This window comes from Vidua chalybeata, chromosome 3, assembly GCF_026979565.1.
Source record: "Vidua chalybeata isolate OUT-0048 chromosome 3, bVidCha1 merged haplotype, whole genome shotgun sequence".
Taxonomy (NCBI): Eukaryota; Metazoa; Chordata; class Aves; order Passeriformes; family Viduidae; genus Vidua; species Vidua chalybeata.
The window spans coordinates 67,421,122-67,441,594 of record NC_071532.1 but is presented as its reverse complement, the minus strand read 5'-3'; the positions used below and the strand labels follow the sequence as shown (position 1 = coordinate 67,441,594).

Here is a 20,473-nt window from a genome sequence, read left to right as displayed (position 1 = left end):
CTCAGGAGGCCTGTGTTACCTTGGGAAGTCCAAGCTCTCTTTTCAATCCATTTGCAAAGACAGATCCTTCTAAGAAGGCCCCAGTTCCCCTTCACTGCTGCCTCAACCTATAAAAGCTTTCCCATTTAGGGTCTGGGAAATGAGACTGGACTGAAATCTGTAAAGACTTTGGACAGATCCAGATCCATTGGCAGATGGGAGTGATGGTGACCATGAGAATTGTTAAGACCTCCCAGATGAACAATAGGGGAGTCCTGATGGGAAGGAAGAACCCTGGCATAGAGCCTGGGCAGGGTGTAACCAAGGCAGTTCATGACTGTCCAAAAAATTGCTGAATTAGTGATATGTAACACACAAAAAATTGCTTCCAGCTACTTGGTGTCTTCCTAGTGCAGGTGGAGGAGAGTGAGCCGGAAGGACTTTGGGCATGTGAGGGCTTTATGTAGTGAGGGATAAAGGGGTAGGACAGTGCTGAAAGAGGAGAGATCCCGCTGGTTGTCTTTGATGTGCTCAAGCTGCCACATAATAAAACTGTCCAGAATTTCAGGACACAGCCCATGCCTGAGATTACTGTCATGGCTCCTACAAGAAGTTATATATTGCAAGCACTTAAATACACATCCTGTGGACTCTTTCTCCTTTGGTGAGGGAAAGAAACATTTATGAAGTGCAGACATCCTCTGCAGCCATGGCCAACCCTGTGTTCAGCTACAGACTTGTCAGTAAACATAGGGCTTAAATGGTCCTTTTTGTATGGAATGCTATTTTCACCTTAACTCTGCCCTGGCTGGTGACAGCCCCTGTGCATCCACTCTGCTGGCAGTGACTAGAGAATTCCTGCAGCTCAGTCAGGAACACTGCCCACCCCCTGGGAGCAGCACCACAACAAGTAAAGCTTATACATCTTTTTTTTTCTCTCTTTGACCTTTGCACAGCATGAAATGTCTGCTTAAACCCTCAATAAACCTGCAGAAATCATAGCTTTCTCACACCACTACCAGGAATCCTTATGGCAGAAAGACTTTTGTGCTGACTGGTGACACAGCTGCTCTGACTGGAGGCAGCACCCCACATAGGGAAGTGCTGGGCAGAGGGAATCATCCATTCCACAGAAACATTCCACACAGAATACATTTTCTGCTACCTCATTTAGTTGTCACAGACACACCTTTGCTAAGCTGCTCCCTGTTAATGATGCCAAAGTTCACTGCTGATCATGACATGCCTTCCAGTTCCCATGGTTCTATTCTCAAATATCAGCTACTGGCTGCTAGGTGCTAGTAAACTTGAAATTCCTGGTAAAAGTCTGGAAGATTAGTTTTGCTGAGTTCAGTCTTCTGAAGTGGTGCGAGACATCACAGGATAAACTGAACTCCACCTTGATGCTTTTCCTGCTCAATTTGATATACAGATCTGACTGCTTGATCACAGCACTGATTGGAAAACTGAAACTGCTGTAGGGCATTTTCCATTAAATCAGCTGCAGTGCACACAGCCAGACTGTTGAGTACATATATATATATTTTTTTTTTTAATAAAAAGACTAAAAATGCAGCTAGAGGTATCTTGAAATGCAGGGCATCCCCTGTTAATATCTGTGCTGATGAGAAAAAGAAGGGATTAAATTCTTTTCTATGGCTTTCACTTCATCCCTTTCCTCTTCACCTGAATGCCTACAATCTTCAGGGGGGGGGGCAACAAGAATAAACAGCTCTTCCTGCACAGGCAGATCCAATCACCCCTTCCTACAAATCTTAATCCATTGGACACTTGGCGGGGTTTCAACAAAGAGCCATGGGGCCTCCAGTTCCCCCAAGCAGAGAATCTGGCCCTGCTGTGACCCTGCCATGAGCTCTGGTCTGCACATTACAGAACTATTTTCTTCCCTTTCCATCCATCTCAAAAGCAAGGATTAAAATTTAAGAGTTTACGAAAAAGAGATTGGATAGCATCAGATGTTCAGACAGTCATCAAACCTTGCAGTGAACCAGACTGACAGAATAAATGGAGTAAGGCCTCTGTGGGAGTTTAACTGTAGGTATCTTAAAGTAAATGCCATACTGTGGAGAGCTATTTGCTCCAGAATACAATAATTTTACACTGCTTTTATTAGTTGTCTAGAAATTATATTAATCGAATTAAGCACAATTAAAACAATAGAAATTAATATGTTGAATTGTCCCCTTGTCATTTTTATCATGACCATCCCAAAGCAGCTTTGAGTTAGAACTGTTTTCAAGCATACACAAAACTTACACATTATAGCCATTCTCCTTTGAGCTCAGAGAATATAAATAAACGTTGCAGCTTAAACATATGGCCCATTCCCACTCCTTTTTCCGGGTGAAGCAGGACATTTTTCTTACCTGGGTATGGCACTCTCCCTTTTGTTACCAGCTCTGTCAGTAGGATCCCAAAAGACCACACATCTGACTTTATTGTGAACCTTCCATACAGTGCTGCTTCTGGTGCAGTCCATTTAATGGGAAATTTTGCACCTAAAGAGAGAATACATGAGTCTTAATCAGAACAGAGACAGAACCAAAGCACCAGGTTCACAGTTGACTCACACTGTGTTCTGCAACACGTGCAGGTGGAAGGAGCTGCAGACAAGTGTTAACCAACAGCTCCATAGAGTACAGCCAGAGAGGACAGGTGGGCAGAACATGTAGGGCATCAGGAAAGACTAAGCAGGGAAAGGGTCAGTTTGTCCTATATCACAAGGGAAGAGTAAGACATTTTAACTCAGGTTTGAAGTTTTATAAAATGAAAAAAAAACCCACCCCAGTTTTAAAAACAAATAAGCCAAATATAATAGAAATAACTTGTTCCAAAGTGTTTTAAATATTTGCAAATCAAACACAGTTACTACATATAAGCAGAACTCAGATATACTGGATATGTACCTCCCAGTTTGCCTGTTCACGCTGAGCAAAATGCAAACGAACAAACATGGTGAAAACAAAAATTAAAACCAAATCCAATATTTCATTAGAAACACACAAGGACTTTAAAATAATACTGCCATTCGAGTTGCTTGGAGTGCTTGATGTCAGGGCACAACTTTGGCCTGTGATTTATAACTTGACAGTGTACTTTAAGCTTCTGGCACTGAAAAGCCTGTAGTGCCCTAAATACGTGCAGTTCTAATGTGCTCATCCATCATCAGAGCTCGCAGGAGCCAGTTGTAAGGATAGTAAGATAACAAACCTTTAAACACTGATTTATTTGCTTTTCCAATCACTGACTGTTTTCTTAGGAAAAATATTTTCAGAATGACTTTAAAGAAAAGTCTTGTGGCAATAATTAACTCATAGTATGTACAAAAAATATGCAGACATTTCCCTGGTGCCTTGTATTAACATACAGGCAAAAGAGTTGCATTGCTTATTGCTGATCCCTAGTGACAAACACTCTTGAATTTGGAAACAGACTGACTTCGACTTCACATCACCCTCTCATAAAAGCTCCCTTTGCTTTCAGGAGGAGTGTGAAAGTGTAACAACATGGACAAATCACTCTCAGGGAGTGAACTTATGGCACTGTTTAGAGTTCCCTGCTGGCACTGTTCCACCACCACATCCAGGGCTCAATGTCCCGTATCTTCTGCCACACACCCCTATCTGACGTGACTTAGAGTAAAAAGTAAACATAGTAATTTTCATCTCCTTACTTAGTAAAACTTCGATGTGCTAAAATTTTTTCTGCTCTACATGTAAATGATCTTAAGAGAGACTAGTACTCTAGAACAAATACATTTTTTTTCCTAGGGAGTACTGCAGTTGCTCAAGTAAGTCCTGCTAAATGACTTGAAAATGTCCTGCTAAAGGATGAAAAAGATGCAAGAGAAAGTTTCAGATATGCCTGAAGTCAGGGACTTAAGTCTAGTTAAGCATCAGCACACCATTGGCTAGATTTGCAAAGATGCCGGAGGATTTTGGATGGAGGATTTTTAAAGTCTACCTCTTATGTATTTTCACTGATTGGTACGTAGGCAGGAACTAAAATTTGGGTGCTTGGCTTTGGTCTCAATCTCCTTCACTTAACACTTCTTTGTGTGACCAATCTTAGTTTACAAGAGTCAAAATTTGTAGAACTTCATCTTCTCTTTTTGCTTTGGCTGTGATGTGTGAGTCCTTTGCAGCAGAAGCTGCCATCACTTGAGCCTCTGTCCTGGAAGCTGGCCCTGCTTCAGCAGCACCAGCAGCCACGTGGGGTTGGCAACTGGCTGCTCCAGCTGCTGGGAGGTCCTGGGGCTCTACAGCCCATGCCAATCCCTGGAAAAACTGCAAGCTGCATTGTATCTGGTGGTCAGGCTGCCCAGGCCTGCAGTGCATGCCTTTAGATGGGTCTGTGCAGGCAGCCCTGAACATGAGGGCCAATGTCCCTCTGCTGTCTCCTATGTGGAGCCCAGACAGTACAGACACCCGTGCCAGCTGAATGAAGCAATAGCTCCAGGCTGGCCAGGAGCCTGACGCCTCGGACACTGGCTGGTGCTATGTGAGATGGCTGTGCAGGGGGGTTTGATTGTGCACATGTTGCACACATTTTATTCAACAATTTTCTTTTTCTTTAATCAGCTGTGATTTTCTGAGAAACTTAGCCAAATGTGCTCTAATTCCCTTTGGCTTCAAACTCAGATCCAAAGGTAGCAACCACCAACAACTCATCTTTGGAGGAAGGAAATCTCTTCAGACTCTTTTGTGGCCAACTCCCCCAGTATTTTTGTCTTCCTCAACCTACTGCCAGTGTGTCACTGGGAGATGAGTATTTGGCGTGTTGTCAAACCACAGGAAAACAAGAAGCAAGGTAAGTATCTGAGAAGGGGGATCAATTCCAGGACATCCCTTTTCCTGAGCACTAGAGCAGTACAACCCTCACTGGGGTATGATGAGCACTGCTGGAAAGATGAATGGTCTGTGCTGAGGATTTTCCAACAGCAGGACAGCTATTCATTACTTCTCTATGCTGCCCCTGCTGTGGATGATTGTCTGTCTAAAGCAACCCATATAAAAAAATCACGTTTTGCAGTTTGTGCAGCATTTCCTGATAGATGACAGATTTGGAGTGGTAGATCAGGAGGAGAAAAATTCAAGCTTGGCAGAGAGCTTGCTAGCAGAGCCCTGCCTCATGGTTTTCTGGCCCTGCAACACATGTTGGAGGCTAGATGGCTCCAGAGAGTCTGCAGTCCAGTATGGCAGAGCTGTCAGCAAAGGGAGAGCAGAGACCAGGGAGAACCCACCAGGCTTGTCAGCTGCAGGTACAACACATGCACTGCCCTAATAAGGAGATCACACAATCCCTGGAACTGGAGACAGAGACAGTGCACTGCTGTGAAAGCACAAAAATTCCCAAATGTGTTGAGCACTGCCCTGAAGCCTCCTGCTTGCTGTAGCTCCATGGAGTGTTAGCACAGGCCGGATGCTGTGCGTGGTTCCTGACAGACACACAGTTCCTGTGCTTAACTCTCTTCCCAACACACTGATTAAAAACCCCATTGCCTCTCTCTGCCTAGGCCTCAGAAGCTTATTAAACAAACTGACTTTGTGCTGCAAACAAATTACAGCATCAGATAAAACGTGTATTACTGACAAGCATGTTAATAAATCTGATAAGCCAAATCACCCCAGCTGACAAGGCAGCCCATCTCCTACTCTGAAGGCAGATTTTGCATCAGTGGGGGAGGGATTTCTCTCTTTTTGTTACTGGAACCTGTTTTATTACAAACCAGCACATCAGTAACACCATGCATGGATACCAACAGCAGACTGCATTCATCAGGTCAGGATAACCTGTCTTTGCCCCAAAACAGGGTACTAATCTGCAGCTTTTATCTCAGTCCCCCCCTTTTTTTTAAACGTTACAGCTCAGGGAAAGCCTTTTTTGGGTTTCTGCGCTGCTTGTAACCACATGAAACCAAAGCTGCTGATACAATTTATGGTTAGAGCAGCCAGGCCCAAACCTGTGAGGATTTTTGTGAGGCTCAGCCCTATTCTTGGGACCTTTGCCCGACTCTGCCCAGGCATTCACACAGGTTATCTCCCAGAGGATTTCCCTGGGAAAAATCAATCCATGGTCCTGTTTTAATTCTTTGCTGGCTACGAGCGGGTCATGTGATGAGAAGGAGCAGAGGGGGCTGGGATGATTGAGTGACCTTGAGATACAACTCTCAGCATGGTTTCTTCTGAGGCAAGTGAAAATCCCTCAGAGCTTTGGTTTCTTTTCAGATCTAAATCTTGATGAAGTAGAAACCTCTGAAATTCATGCCCCAGAGCCACTGCAAGCTTGATAATGATCCTGTTTCTGGAAATGCTACAAAGTTGCTACCTCTTGTACCTTAAAACCAAACCCAATGGAGGACTCCAAGCTCTAAGACCCAAAAACTCGGAACCGCTTGGGTTAGCAATCAGGGAATGCAGCGTGGCATTGGATTGCTTCTGGGGCTGGAGAGGGAAAGCTGTAAAAGGTAAAAACGAAGCGCTGAAGCAAGCATGAAACAGGAAACGAGTCAGCCCCGGCAGGCGATGATGAGTGCCGTGTGGGAGGGACCGTGCAATCACATTTTTTGTGCTGTGAGAACGAACATGAAATTAACAAGCCTGGCAAACATCAGCGATGAGGAGCAGGCTCCGCAGGCGGACCCCTCCCCAGGAAGCGGGGGGCGAGGGGCGGGACTGCGGCTCTGAACACCCCTCTGGCTCTCTGCCTGCAGCCCCCCTTCCCTTCCCTTCCTTTCCCCTCGCCCTTCCTCTTGACCTGGCCGCGCTCCTTGCCGCAGGGCAGATGGCAGCTCTGCAGGAGCGGATCGGGGATCCCCCGGGACCCCGCTGGCTGAGAACCAGGAGTCCCTTCTCCTGTCTGCTCCTGGGCTTGCTCAGGGAACCGCAGGTAAAGAGCGAGAACAAAGCCCTGGATGCTACAGCCTGCAGTACAGTCAGTCACAAACAAAACAGGTCTGATTAGCTGGTGAACAAGTCTCTGCAAAGGGACTGGAGAGAGCCTGGAAGGGGGGGAGGGGGGAAATCCCTGCCTATTTCTAGGAAATCAAACTAAGAAGTATCACTTGATTTTAAGCAGGGCAGGAAGGAGTTACTTCTAAGTGTTAAGGAGGCAAAAATGATCTGTGAGTGTACTAGAGCTCCAAAAATAGCTCTGACACCTCTGGAAGGCATCAGAAAAATCCTTATTGTTTCATGTGTGCTTAGAGTGTGTGCAGTAGAAACATGGCCTGGAAAATAATTCCGCACTTTTTATTTATTAAGAAAATTTTAAATTTGTATCAGCTGCTGCTGCTTAGAATAGTAACAACTCTAACCCAGTGACTCTGTGGAGCACTGGCACTCTTCACAAAAATGCTACGTGCTCGGCCAAAACTCCACATAACAGTGAACCATATCAATGTAAGGATAGCAGAACTGTGTGGGAAATCCTTTGCTGGGGCTGATGGGAAGTTTGTCCTGTAGGATACCAGGAGTTTTAAGTCTTGCCTTACAGGGCTGACACAAGCATCATCACCAAAGGAAGGAAGCAACACTCAATGCCTGACACTCTGTGTGTGGGGAAGATGTTGCAACAGCAACAGCCAAAAGAAGCAATGGACAGGCTGCAATACAGTCCCCCAGTGTAGCCTTTGAAATGGGTGTCACTCTAAACAGGCATGTTTTTCCCCTTTGATTACTCACTTCCTGTAAAAGCAAGAGGAGCCAAATGCTCATTACAAGCCAAGATTTTTTTTTTTTTGCTATTATTTAATGGCAGTGTATAGCTGCTAGTCACACACTTTAAATCATTAGTGACATGACCATCTCTTTCCTTCCCGACAATTGCTGAGAAATGGCAGTGCAGACAACGAACTGCTTTTTATTTACCTCTCATAAATCAGGAGCAGTCAGGCCTCCTTTGTTCAAACCCAAAAGAAAATAAACCGGTCAGTAAAACATTACCACCAGGCTAAGTAATACCCACACAGGTTCAGGAATCCTGCACTCTAGCCTGCTGGGGCTCAAAGCATCCCCATCTGTTTCCTTTCAAAATATTTAATCAGAGACAAAAGTGACAGTGGGGGAAGGGAGTAGGAGATCAAGCGAAGCTGGAGAAAACCACCTCTTCCCCATGCCAACAATGAGCTCTGTACTAACACACTTAAGCCAAGAGAAGGATGACTGCTGAGGAGAGTGACCAAAGACTTTAATCTTCAGATTTTGCAAGGAAAAACATTTCCTTGCTCCCACAGGAGCTGCCAGTCTGGAGCGCTCCCTGTTCCCCTCCCCTCCGCTGGCCAAGCTTTCCTCCTGTGTCAAAATTCCCACTGAAACAGTAGTTAGCTAGATAAACAGAGCAGTCTCCAGATGCATCCCCTTGGAGGCTGAAGTAATAGGTCATGGGAAACAAGCAGAGGCAACCATTTCCTCCTGATACTGTGGTCTCCAACAAGCTTTGCTCAAACTGAAGCTTAACTAAACAAGCCAGAACTGAATTCCAGTTGAAAAAAAAAATCCATTGGTGCATTTAGAAACCATTTTTCTCCCTCAATAAACTAAAGGTCTTAGGCTCACCCTGGCTTGGAAGCCAGGTTAATTGCAATGAAATGTAAATTGAGTGTGTGCTACTTGGTCAAAAAAAGCACCCCTTCCAACTCCTTAAGAAAGGGACAAAAAATATTAATGAAAAGTAAGAAAACCTTTCTACATGATGCCTGTGGTTACAGCTCTTTGGGTCTCTCTTTTAAGGAATTCTATAGCTCTGAAAGACTTCAGCCTGATTTGGAGATCACGGGGAGGAATTATTGTCCATTGCCCTCAAGTATGGGAAAGATGGGTGACTTCTCCATACTGGCTCAAGGAGATGAAGCCAGGCAAACATGACTCAGATCTTGCAGATCATCTGCAATTCATTTTAAAAACCAAACTAATTCTCCCTTCCCAGACACTGTCCCCTCAGTACAAGTGATTTCTCCATGCAAAAAGGGCAGGAGATACCACAGCTATGCTCCCTCTCCCTGCCAGGCCTGGTGTTATACTTTTCTCAAAGTTTCTCCACCCCAAATCCAGTGATTTTTATTTAAAAATCTAAACTTCTCTTCAATATCAGTTTGTGCAGCATTCTCTTCAATATCAGTCAAGTAGGTTTTCACAGCTTTTTTAACATGTGAAGAGGGCAAAACTGTTCTGAGAGATTTAAACTGAGAGGCAAACAGGTCATCATAGGATTTCCTATGGATCAGGAGCCTGAAGAGATTTGGCCAGAAGTAGGTCACATACTTGTCCATGAAAACAAATAATTAGTCATGTAAAACTATACACTGGGTGGTTTCCAAAGGGAACAAAAGACATGGCAGCAAACCAGGCAGAAATGGAGATAATATAGGACACTGTTTCAAAGCCATTTTGCAGACTGAATCTGCCTGCCTTGTTCAGGGAAAACTCTTCTTATTTTACACAGGGGAACAGCAAGCAGGCAGCTTTCTGTCTGCCAGAGCCTGTCCAGACACTCTTATTGCTCTAGAGAGAATGACACAAGCCTATTTTTTTTCTAACAAGAAGCAATTCCCACTCTCAGGCTGAAATCAATAGTAGTTAAGGCTCTGCATTAGTATCTGTCATGGGTTCCTCAAGGACCCCACCAAAATAATCAGGCCTCACTGTCTGACTGTGAAGCAGGCAGCTTTTAGGGTGGATGCAGCCTTTGGTCCACACCCCTGTGACTGGGTACTGCCCACAGCAGTTCAGGGGGGTGAGAATAGCTTGAGAGCTGCTGCTGCTCCCACGCCAGGGCAAGGCATGCTGGAAACTCTCTGGCGCCTTCTGTCAACACTTAGAAAAAAAGTTACAGAAAGAGGTTAGCTGTCTCCTAAGAATTAATGACAGGGTCCATGCTGAAACAGGGACTTTGTTCAAGAGAAGAAACTCACAAGAGGAAACCCACAGAGAGAGTTTTTGGTGATGTACAACAGGGTTTAATGGGAACCTCCTTGGCTTTGGTACTGAAAGGATGGAGTTGTGTTTACCAACACATATTGAGCAAGCACTACCAAAGTACTGCCAGCAGAAAGAGAACAAAACTGTAGCTCTGCAGCTTGGACCAACATCTGACAGCTAAGCATGACTTGTAAAGAATAACTAAAAAGAGCCTGTGACATGGCTCAGTTTGAACACACATGCTTTTCAGAAAAAGCTGATACATTTCTATAGTGTATCAATGGTCATCTCTGCCCAGCACCCTGTGTAGCACTGGAAGATGGCATTTCTATTAAAACAAGTTTTAGAAAAGAAAAGAAAAGAAAAGAAAAGAAAAGAAAAGAAAAGAAAAGAAAAGAAAAGAAAAGAAAAGAAAAGAAAGAAAGAAAGAAAGAAAGAAAGAAAGAAAGAAAGAAAGAAAGAAAGAAAGAAAGAAAGAAAGAAAGAAAGAAAGAAAGAAAGAAAGAAAGAAAGAAAGAAAGAAAGAAAGAAAGAAAGAAAGAAAGAAAGAAAGAAAGAAAGAAAGAAAGAAAGAAAGAAAGAAAGAAAGAAAGAAAGAAAGAAAGAAAGAAAGAAAGAAAGAAAGAAAGAAAGAAAGAAAGAAAGAAAGAAAGAAAGAAAGAAAGAAAGAAAGAAAATTGAGTGCTCAGAGAGGCAGCTCCATTGCACAGGGCACAACTCTTTGACCCGTTTGAAATACAGAAAGTAAGAATAGTACAGAGTGATAATAGTGGTTAGTAAATGCTAGAATGCAGACTGCAAAATACCCTACACACACTTTTCTGGATTGCCACATTCAGACTCTCATAGCCAGTAAGTAAAATATCCTCTTGGCTATGGCACCATGAAGATCCTGTCTTTGCTGTCATTTCCAGCTGTGTTCTCACTCATCACCTTTGTTTCATTTTGGCTTTCAAAGAAAAGACAACGAAATAAGACATTCTCTTTAGGACATGCATTCAGCAGTGAACTTCTGACTAAGAGTTAATAGGAGTTCAGGATTTACTGAAAGCAGCCCTGAAGCATAGGAGAGAGAGCTGTTCAAAACCACATTCCACTCTTTCCCTGCCACAAGAATGACACTCAGTGCTTTACCTGCTGCTGCATTTACCTTGTCTGGCTGTATATTCATTGTCTTCAATCAGTCTTGCCAATCCAAAGTCGGCAATCTTGCATATTAGGCCGTTGCCCACCAGGATGTTTGCAGAACGCAGATCTCTGTGTATGTAATTCATCCGCTCGATGTACGCCATTCCTGCGGCCACCTGCGAGCAGCAGGAGAGACAAATCATGCATTTAAAACAAATCAGTTCATACATGGACTATAAAACACCTACACCTCAGTGCTCAGTATTCTGGAGACAGACCTGGGCCGCCATATCCACCAAGTTCGGTAACTTCAAAGCTCTTCCTTCTCCATCCTTTAAGAAATCTAGCAAACTCCCTGCGAATGCAGAGTTGACACAATAGAGAGATGTTAGGAAAACAACTCATCAGAATGGAGGTGCTGCAATATGTGCAATATTAAAGACAGCAATGTTTCAAGTTCAAGGGACAGTTTAAAAAAAACTCATGATATCTCCAAATTCCCCTATTGTACTTGCTTCACTCTTTAAGTTGGCTTGCAGAAGAATGAGCCACTAGAACAAGGAGAATTGCAGGGAAAGGAGACAGGATTGTTTTAAATTTTCCTGACCATTACTGAGAAAGTTGATATTTCCTAACTTTTCCACTGCTCTTTAAAACTACATACCTCCTGCTCTCTAAAGGCCTCAGCAATTGCAAAGCAGCAGCTCAGTTCCAAGCCACACAAGTTATGGAAGAAGTCAGATCCTAGCTCAACCTGTTCCAAAGGAAAGGTCATCCCAGAGCCTGGTGAGCCCAAGGGGGATAGCATTGGTAAAGGCTATTTTTCCTTAGAAATTAGTGGTGCTTCTCCTCTAGGTAACCCAGAACTAAATACAGTATGAACCATTAATTTTAGAAGACAAAGAAGAGATGAAATGAAAGCAACTTTAGCAAAAGTTATGAGAATATCACTTTCCTGTGCAAGGGAAAACAAGAAAGTACCCTGTTGCCTTAAAAAAAGAGCCTGGGATGTTCTAGCTTCTGTCCTAATCTTGTATTTGAACAGAGAAATGTAGCACTCTCCTTTAAATAAGGTCAGAGAATTGGTTTAAAAAATAAAGGAAAAAGACAGATGATTAAGCATTTCTCCCTTGATAAATTGTCAGCCTCAAGCTCAGATCCAAAGATGTAAAATGTTACAGTACAAACCAGTAAAGTAAGCCAAAATAAACCCCATACTTCAGAAGGGTTTTGAAAAGTCTTTATTTTTAAAGGGAAAAAGCATATGCTTGTCACTGAGACATGTGATTAAAGTTTGAGTCAGGGCTTGGATGCCTCTGAGGAGGGAGGTGGGCAAACACCTGCCAGGAAAATAAAAGTCAACTCCAAATAGACTGAAAGAATGCACTTAAAATTTCAGAGTGTATCCTCCAATGTACAATGAAACTTCCCTGTGAGAACTTATGTTTCCTATTTGGTTCATTTGCTTTTCCAAAACAAGCAGATTTTTTGCTCTGCTCTCAGCACCCTGCTGGAGATCTGAGGGAGCAAGAAGTTTTCTTTTTCTCATTTTACTGCACCATTACCAGCTAAGTAGCTTAAAGAAGAGACAAGGTGGAAGGGGAAAGTGAAGGAAAAAGAGGAGGGAAAGAATAATATGTGCAAATAATGTATTAAGATGGTAATGGGGTGGACTGAATGTGAAGTGTGATCTGAGAATGAGGTGCAGTGACAAGATTCAGGATTGGCTAAACGAAGAAACAGAAATCCTAGTCCAACAAGTAAACACTGAAAGAAGATGTCCTAAGAACTCTCTGATACCAGGAAAAGCTAGGATCTTGGGAAGCAGCATGTGGTATCATCAAACCTACAAAATGCATATTGCTTGGCAGGAAAGTTTAGGTGCTGATGCAGCTGGAACCACTTAGCCTGCACCAACTTCCCTTTCCCCCAGCTAGTACAGATTTTCTTTGTGCATCAGGTTTTGGGCCCAGTTCATAGTGGAATTCATGATTCTTCTGAAGCCAGAGGTGACTCTAGTTTCCTGTTCCCTCTCTCCTTCCTCGTATGCACCCTGCTTCACCTCCCTCTGTATCCCCAAGGAGAAACAATAAAAAAAAATATTATCAAGCACAGCAGCTCTGACTTCACCTTTACTCATGTACTCTGTGACAATATAGATAGGCTCTTCAGATACCACAGCATAAAGTTGGACCAATTTGTCATGTTTTAGCTTCTTCATGATTTGGGCTTCCTCTAAGAAGGATTCTGGAGACATAGTGCCAGGCTTCAGGGTCTTGATAGCCACTTTAGTATTTCCATTCCATGTACCTACAAGCACAGACACTTAGTTAGGTTAAATATCTTCTGCTCCTTTTTCTGCCTGATGCCTAATGTAAGCAAGGGAAAAATACCAAGGAAATTTAATATAAGTTTTTTTAAAAAAAGTTGGTTTCCCATGTTGCCTTATCATTATATTACTCCCACACCTCCTTCATATTTTAGTCTTTTTCTGTTTCACTGAAAAATAATACTCCCATTGGCACTGGGGCACAATTGCCGTTGTCCTACTCAGACAATGTTTCCAGTGATCTCTACAGAAATCTTCTCTGAGTAAGAAACGTGGGACTGCTGAAATCCATCTTTGTGTATTCCCTTGCTAACAAGTAATTGCTACAGAACACAACACAGCCCCAGTCACAGATTTGGACAACAAAACTGGTTAAACTAGAACTTCTCATTTGCAACACTTTTTAACATTTTGGTTTTGTTCTGAGTCAGATGAAAAAAAACAAAACAGAACAACAACAAAAAACCTCCTGAGAAACAAATCCTGAATTGATTTCATTTTAGAAACACAGGTGTGTTTCCAAACTGAAATGTGTCTTTTTCCTTCCCCTCCTTATCCCCAGGAGCTGCTGACAGAAAATGAGGTGTTCCTGTCCACTTCAGTTTACTCTTTACTCGTGGTCAGCAATGAAATAGAAAAGTTGCATCATTTTTCAGCTACCAAGCCTTCTGGAACACCCAAAAGCCTGCACAAGAACCTGGAGAGAACTGGGGAAGGCTGACTCAGGGCATCGTGCAAGAGGTGGGACTTCACTTGGGATATTAGAGAGGAGGAGGAGGACTGGAAAGAAAAAAAGACCTGTTTATGTAAATAGTGAGGATTTTTTTGGTGGGTGTTTTTTTGTTTTGTTTTTTTTTTTTTTTTTTTTTTTTTTTTTTTTTTTTTTTTTTTTTTTTTTTTTTGTGTGTGTGTGGGAAGGGAAATGAAGAAAAATTTAAATGGGCAGAAATACCACTTTCCTACTGCCTTCTGGTTGTCCTTTGCCCAGACTAGTCAGAACCCTGCTCCAGAGTCAGGGCTGATATGGCTTTGAATGTGATCTGTAGATAGGGAGCTGCTGTGTGATAAGGCAGAACAACACTAAATGACTTCAGGAATTAATCACATTAAAAACTACTCCTCTGCACTTAAGCATGAGGATAGCAGAAAGCCCACAAAGTACACAAAGGCTGTGTCATGAACAAAGGTAACATGTAAAATAACCCAGTTTGTTTAAAAGTACATGAACAATAACAGGGCTCAACTGCTGCATGGGAACTGGTTAGGCCAGAATAATTTTATCATAAACTTTTGCAACCTGCTAGAGTATAAATGAGCCATAAAATGAGGTTTTTTGTGCAAATGCTCAGGCCCCAGGTCTACCTTGCCTGGCTGAGGATAGCAGAAGAGCAGTGGAGGAGCTGCTGCTCCTGTGCTGCTCCTCACTTTTAAAGGGCAACCCCAAATGTCTGGGGGGTTCGAGGCACATATTAGTCAAAAATGTGCAGTGCAAGTTTGGTTTTCATTATACCTTGATTTCCTTATGCCTGTTCAATGCCAGCTATCACTGTACTGTCAGTGGAGTAATGCCTTGAGTTACCACCTCAGCTACCCCAGAACACTTCAGAAGAACTCCTGAAGCCTTAATTTCTCTCAGTCCTTCAAATCAGAGCTGAAGCAGGACTTTGCTCTAGTGGCACTCCTGTATAAGCTGGGAAGGATGTGGTTTTGCCTCTAATTTCAAGCAGGGTGGCCAAAACCTTTTCTGATGGGTGACAGGGAGTGTGTTTTGTCTGGAGTCAGTGAGGCTCCAGACTGCAGTGTGCCATCAGTCACAGCCACTTTGCAGAGGTACCATGAATTATATGAACCAGGAATAAAACCAGAGTTTCATGGGCACCAGATTGGCATTAGTAAAATTTAGGATCTCACCTTGTGTGTTAACAGGATTAATTGTGTCCTATCTGTTTTAATAAAAATCCCAGGGCTTGTTCTATTACCATGAAGTGTTGTCAGCAAGTCTGTTTTTAAATACTTTGATGAATTTCTCCAGTTTAAAAAAAGAAAATAAAACAAAAATGCTAACTTATCCTCTCAGCTCTGATTCCAGTTTAAATTCTTAAATTTTCTTTTTCTGTTTTGGTATATTTTTCTAATAGAAAAGTAGCATAGGCTTCCCTCTGAATTCCTCCCATATGTAGTCAGTTACTACTTAATGTGGTTTTTATTAATTTTTACTGTGTCAATCTACTCCAATTTAGGAATGCTTCAGGGCTGTTAACATATTTTTTACCATACATTAAGAAACAGAATTTTATAATTGTAATCATAATTTTTGCATTTCTGACAGCTACTTGGTACTGGTACTTGGAACTTTATTTCTCATACATGATTTTTTTCCATTTGTTCCTTTAACTTGTTGTATCATTTTAAGGTCTATGGCTCACAGAGCTGACCACTAAGTAGTAACATCAACTGGAAACTTGTGCGCGCATTCAAGATGGAGAACAAGAAGGAGAAACTGCAATTATCTGGAAATGCCAATAGAAATGTAGGCAGCTTTCTTTGCAACAGGTCAACTGTAATTCTGTGAGATTCTATAAACTTCTGTATTTCTAGTCTATAAATTCTGTAAATCTCACAGACTTGCTGCTGTGCTCCTTGCTGAAGCACCCACTGGTTGTTTTGGCTGTACATATTTTTGTATCACTGCAACAAAAGGAGTGGTCAAACTGCCCCCCTCAAATTTTTGTGAAGAAACAACATGTAGTGATTTTTTATTTGAATTGGTAATTTTAGAGTCTATACAGAACACAATTTGGCACAGAAATTGAGCCACATGTCATGAAATGGCCACTATATTGTGTTTCAATGCTATGGCCATGCTAAGATTTATGTAAATTGTAAATTGCTGTTGTTTTTTACTCATTAAAAGAATGAGGCCCATGATGGGTAAGTTAAGCTGGTAAATGTGCAGAAAACAATGTCAGTGGATTTGGAAAAGGTCAGTATTTCTGGACTTCAAAGTGGGGGTTCAGCTGGGCCCAGCAAGTTTTGCCTCTGTTGTCCCTGGTCTCTATATCAAATTACTGGGTTCTGCTGCAGACACAAATTGCAAACACACTTGAAGAAGTGGATGCATGGGAAAGCTAGCTTGACAATAACAGCTTGCTGATATTTGCCATTATTTTTAAACTGGGAGAGTGGATGGAAACATTTTCAGGGTCTGATTCCATCAGTGCTACAACACACAAGGAAAGAAAAATGTCTACTTACCAGATTAATTTCTGATTAGCCATTCTGCCTTACAGGTTTAGCATCATTCCTATTTTAATACCTAGCAATTGTGTAGTCACCCAAATAAACCCAAGGCAATTAATGAATTTTAATGCCCTAACCTCTCATACCACTGTGTGGAAATGAAAGGAAGCTTCCCCATGGATTACTGTATTTACGTTTGATTGTTTCAGGCAATATAAACTAACATTTCATACTATTCTGATCTTTTAGCTATAAGATCTATATTGAAATGTTTATTTCTGCCAAGAGGGCCTTAAAAGATCCATCCAAAGCAAAATATATTCTCTGCCTTACCACGCCACACTTCAGCGAAACACCCCTGACCAAGCTTCTGTTCCAGAAATAATGAATCACGTGCAACTTCCCATGCATCTTTAGCCAATCCAACAGTTTGTGGGGTATTATTCGTAGCAATCACAGTTAAGTTAAAACACAAACCATCAGCTTTCTCTATAGGAGAGGAAATTAATAAAAAAAACACACTTATAATCCAAAATTATGCATGCATTGAGAAAGATGGAAGGTGAGGGTCTCTCAGTGCTGCATTAAAGTTCATTTGCAAACACTGTTTTTTGGATGCTGAAGGTAAGGACTTTTTTTGTTAGTTTGCAGAAAAAGGCTCTTTGGTATAGCTAAGAGATTACTATGTGAGCCTTGATTTATTATTACGACAGTGGTAATTTGTCAAAATCAAGACCTTCCAAGGAAACATGGATTTTCAGTTTTCTTTTGCCATCAATTATAGTGAAAGTTGAAGATTAAAGAATTTCAAAGTCAAAGACATGATTCCAAAGACATTTTTCCTAACAGTTTGAGCTTTACTAATTTTTTTTCTTGTGGGTCACAAAGTCCTAAATTTTCACCTTCCATCTTGTAATCCCCACACAGCGAGCTATTTTAGAGTAATTATTTTGCTCCATACCCATCCATACTTCCCCAAACTGCCCATTTCCCAGTCTCTTGATCAACTGTAGGGATTCTCGTGGAATTTCCCAGACATCTTTGGTTTTGACAGACAGATCAGTAAGCCTTGGCATTCCTTTATGACAGGGGACTACTAAGCGGCAGCAAAGACCTGCAGCTCTCTCTGATGGAGCCAGAAGTGAAGCCAACAGCAAAGGAGAGGAAAGAAAAAAAAGTGTGACATGAAACAAATACAGTAAGCATAAAAACAATGCTACTCACAACAGCTGTTAGTTGCATACCACAAAGCATCCTGGAAGATTAGGAATTGAACATTGAAACGTATTCATTTGAGACAGAACAGGAAATATTTTAGTCTCTGCACAGCCTGAAATGGAAGGTGACCACTACTGGTTTCTCTTGCAGACTCAGGATTTCCCTCTTCCCACAATGCTGCATTAAGATAACCTCTTGAGTGACTGGTTTACTATGGTACAGTATAGCTTTTAAAAAATAATCTGTCAATTACAAGATGAATTGTTTCAGAACTGAGTAAAAGAAACATGGAGAAGATGAATTACTTCTTTTTCTGAAAAATCATAGCCATGAAAATTTGGTGGACTTTTTGTAGCCTGGGAAAAGGCATTTCTATATTTTGCTCTGTGAAAAGGTCTTTGTAGGTATCATGGAAATCTGACCTTCTTTCTAGAGCAAACCTTCATTAGCATATGCAGTACCAAGCCTCCAGAGCTACTCTGCCTGGATCCTACTGATTATGCCTCCGTGTTGCACAGAAATGGCTGCTTCCAGATCTATTTGTTTCTGTGTCTGTGCATGGAAAATATGCCACCCATATAAGCTGACCAGAGGAAACTCAAATTTGACATATACCAACTGGTACAGTGAGGTTGTAAATTATCTTCTTTATATGTGAGTTTTTATACCTCATCTAGTTTGAAGTAGAGTCACTAGAAACAACTACAAATTCTCCCTGGCAGCACACACCCATCAGGAATTGGGTGGAGAAGACAGCCAGATGTCTAGTATGAATAGCATAAGAATACAGCAGACATAGAATACAAAGAATACAGAAAAAATGCCCCGCAGAGAAGATGATTTCCCAAGTAAAAATTATGAAAAGTTTTTGAGCAGCAAGCATTTGGGGTAATCTGTTAATAATATTATGAAAAGCTAAAGGGGAAAAAAACCCCAAAGAGCAAATAATTCAAAATACAAATTTCTGCTTAAAAAAAGACCATGCTGAGAAGCATGGCAATCTTCTGTGTAAGAACCAGTTATCCTGTGCAGAGGTTTGGGGAGTTTTGAAGCTGCATTTGTTGTACACCAATTGCCAGTGACAACAGGATGTACTTTTGGGTGGAATAATGCATGCCACACTATTTACAGGAATAATAATAAAAAGGTTTGGTAGGTGGACACAAATAGTGTACATAAAGAAACACAAATATTGCCTTATTTATTTAACATAATGTAAATGTTAATACTTTGCACATAGAACAAAATCCAGTGGGAAAATATATTTCATGTATCTAATACACGCAAAACTTTTGGCCATTGTTTTAGGTGACTGAATTCCACAATGCAATTCCTATTTGCTTTATTAGCAATAGTGTGCTGCAAAATGGCACATACTGGCACTCGCTTATTCTCGGGGAATTCATGCTTGGAGATGTGCAAGTCAAATTCGGTAATTCTGTTTGCTTAGAAGAGGGAGAGCTGACAAAACCTTTAGCACAGTAAAGTGTTAGGTTTTAAAAGCTCTGCTGCTGTATCCTGTGAACGGCACTCAAAGACATTTATAACTCTAATGGGAAAGGGATAACAGAAGATGCATTACAACAAACTAGAGTCATAGATCAAATGACTCTTTAGGGCATCTTACAAATACATCAGCTCAGCAGCAAACACTTTAGTTTTAAATACTTCAGAGTGCCATGTATTATCTGAAAAATTACCTGAGTAATGCTGAACCAGCTGCTGAAGAGTTTCAAATTGTGCCCGAGTTGTGATATAATATCCACCATTGTCAAGTTTACGAATCTTATAATGTTTGACATGATCTCCTTTCATATCATCCCAATCTCGAATAGACAGGGAATAGGCACCTGTTCCAAGCAAAGGAGAAATAAAAAATTATAATTAGCTTTTAGTCACAAAGATTTTGGTTTCCTGGTCAGTTGCTACAAAGTGAAAGAGAAATTGCTTCCAAAAAGCTCACTGTATCCTGAAAAAAAACCAAATTAATCTAACACAATGATGTAAGCGACAGAGAAATTGTGGGATGTTCACACCATGTCCCTTTCACAATGTTCTAGAAAGATACTGGGACTTCTGTGTAAATGAAAACTCACATTTTAACATTTACTGCTTCAGGCTGTTAAATTGACTTTTCCTATTCTAAGTGTCAGGTTACACTGCAAATACTGCACTTTATGTAAATGCCAGTGGGTGGTAAATACCAAGATTTTCACAGGAAGCTCTGGAGATAATGACTTTATATGTGGGTAGTGTTGTTACCTGGATGGATCCCTAACACCTTTATAAACAACCAAATAAGCATACTTTTTACACCACAGTCTTTGGAAGGTAATCCTACACCAAGACTGAGCACCAGTAGATCTACAAGAACTTCATGTTTAACTTCCCAAATCCATGTGGGGCTTTAGAGCTTACCAGTGGGATTCAGATGCCCTAGCACAGGGATTAAGTGCCATGTGAGATGCCTCAGGACATGCTACTTGGCAGTTTTCCCACAGGCTGTCACATTTTTCCAGCCATGTGGATGTCCTGCAGGCATTTGAAGTGGCTCTGGATGCTCAGGGCCATGTAAAGGAACCTCAGTTGATGGGCTGGATTTAGTTTCAGGTGCAGTGGTGGCAGTCTGCAGATGGGCTGG

General features: G+C 41.6%; 1 protein-coding gene across 4 annotated transcripts in view; it reads right to left on the bottom strand.

The window, feature by feature from the left end:
- FYN (FYN proto-oncogene, Src family tyrosine kinase) overlaps positions 1-20,473 on the bottom strand; it is a 136,918-nt gene that overhangs the window by 9,562 nt on the left and 106,883 nt on the right. For 2 of the 4 annotated variants that reach the window (XM_053937639.1, XM_053937641.1), the window contains 6 exons: positions 19,533-19,682; positions 17,576-17,740; positions 13,176-13,355; positions 11,324-11,400; positions 11,068-11,221; positions 2,367-2,498 (listed from right to left, as the gene is read on the bottom strand). In XM_053937639.1, coding sequence (XP_053793614.1) covers positions 2,367-2,498; positions 11,068-11,221; positions 11,324-11,400; positions 13,176-13,355; positions 17,576-17,740; positions 19,533-19,682 — 858 coding nt within the window. Of the gene's footprint in view, positions 1-2,366; positions 2,499-11,067; positions 11,222-11,323; positions 11,401-13,175; positions 13,356-16,947; positions 17,104-17,575; positions 17,741-19,532; positions 19,683-20,473 lie in introns of all 4 variants that reach the window. The other 2 variants (XM_053937642.1, XM_053937643.1) reach the window with 2 other exon arrangements.